Source organism: Lottia gigantea, assembly GCF_000327385.1.
Source record: "Lottia gigantea unplaced genomic scaffold LOTGIsca_579, whole genome shotgun sequence".
NCBI classification, from domain to species: Eukaryota; Metazoa; Mollusca; class Gastropoda; family Lottiidae; genus Lottia; species Lottia gigantea.
The window spans coordinates 29,058-30,465 of record NW_008709973.1 but is presented as its reverse complement, the minus strand read 5'-3'; the positions used below and the strand labels follow the sequence as shown (position 1 = coordinate 30,465).

Here is a 1,408-nt window from a genome sequence, read left to right as displayed (position 1 = left end):
ATCGAACTGTCTACACTTATCAATAACAAAATATCAAGAAATCTCAGTCACATATAACATTCTTTATATTATATTTCAGGTTGTCAAAGTGGTAAATATGGAGATAGATGTAATCAACGATGTAACAATAGGCATTGTAAAAGATCACAAGAATGTCATCATATAACAGGACAATGTACTGATGGTTGTAAACCAGGTTATAGAGGAGAAGATTGTATATTGAGTAAGTTTTGAATCGAACTGTCTACATTTATCAATGATAAAATATCAAGAAATCTCAGTCCTATATAGAATTCTTTATATTATATTTCAGGTTGTCAAAGTGGTAAATACGGATATAGATGTAGTAAACGATGTAACAAGAGACATTGTAAAAGATCACAAGAATGTCATCATATAACAGGACAATGTACTGATGGTTGTCAACCCGGTTATAGAGGATATGATTGTATATTGAGTAAGTTTTGAATCGAACTGTCTACATTTCCCCATAACTTATAAAGTAACATGGAATCTGTCCCACACAGTCCCGTAGCCAGACTTGATTGTTCGGTGGGGCAAGTAATATATCCAAAGTGTCAAATGTGTAAGGTGTTTAGTAATTAAAAATAGTTAGAATTGGTCGGTTGTTATATAACATTCTGTATATTATATTTCAGAATGCCCGAATGGTACCTATGGAGATAGATGTAGTAAACTATGTAACAAGAGACATTGTAAAGGATCACAAGAATGTCATCATGCAACAGGACAATGTACTGATGGTTGTAAAGCAGGTTATAGAGGAGAAGACTGTACAGTAGGTAAGTAAACTAGGTTATAGAGAAGATGATTGTACAGTAGGTAAGTAAACAAGGTTATAAAGGAGATGATTGTAATGTAGGTAAGTAAACCAGGTTATAAAGAAGATAATTGTACAGTAGGAAAGTAAACCAGGTTATAGAGGAGGTAATTGTACAGTGGGTAAGTAAACCAGGTTATAAACAAGATGATTGTACAGTAGGTAAGTAAACCAGGTTATAAAGAAAATGATTGTACAGTAGGTAAGTGAACCAGGTTATAGAGTAGATGATTGTACTGTAGGTAAGTAAACCAGGTTATAGAGGAGAATATTGTGCAGTTAGTAAGAAAACCAGGTTATAGAGAAAATGATTGTACATTAGGTAAGTAAACCAGGTTATAGAGAAGATGACTGTACAGTAGGTAAGTAAACCAGGTTATAAAGAAGATTATTGTCCAGTAGGTAAGTAAACCGGGTTATATAGTGTATAATTGTACAGTAGGTAAGCAAACCAAGATATAGAGAAATGATTGTACAGTAGGTAAGTAAACCAGGTTTTAGAGAAGATGATTGTACAGTAGGTAAGTAAACCAGGATATAGAGAAGATGATTGTACAGTGGGTAAGT

General features: G+C 33.3%; 1 protein-coding gene across 1 annotated transcript in view; it reads left to right on the top strand.

Annotated features, from left to right (window-relative positions):
* LOTGIDRAFT_175949 (hypothetical protein) overlaps positions 1-1,408 on the top strand; it is a gene marked incomplete at both ends in the record, with an annotated part of 25,971 nt that overhangs the window by 3,056 nt on the left and 21,507 nt on the right. Inside the window, 3 exons of the mRNA XM_009063436.1 lie at positions 80-223; positions 314-457; positions 660-803. Coding sequence (XP_009061684.1) covers positions 80-223; positions 314-457; positions 660-803 — 432 coding nt within the window. The remainder of the gene's footprint in view (positions 1-79; positions 224-313; positions 458-659; positions 804-1,408) is intronic.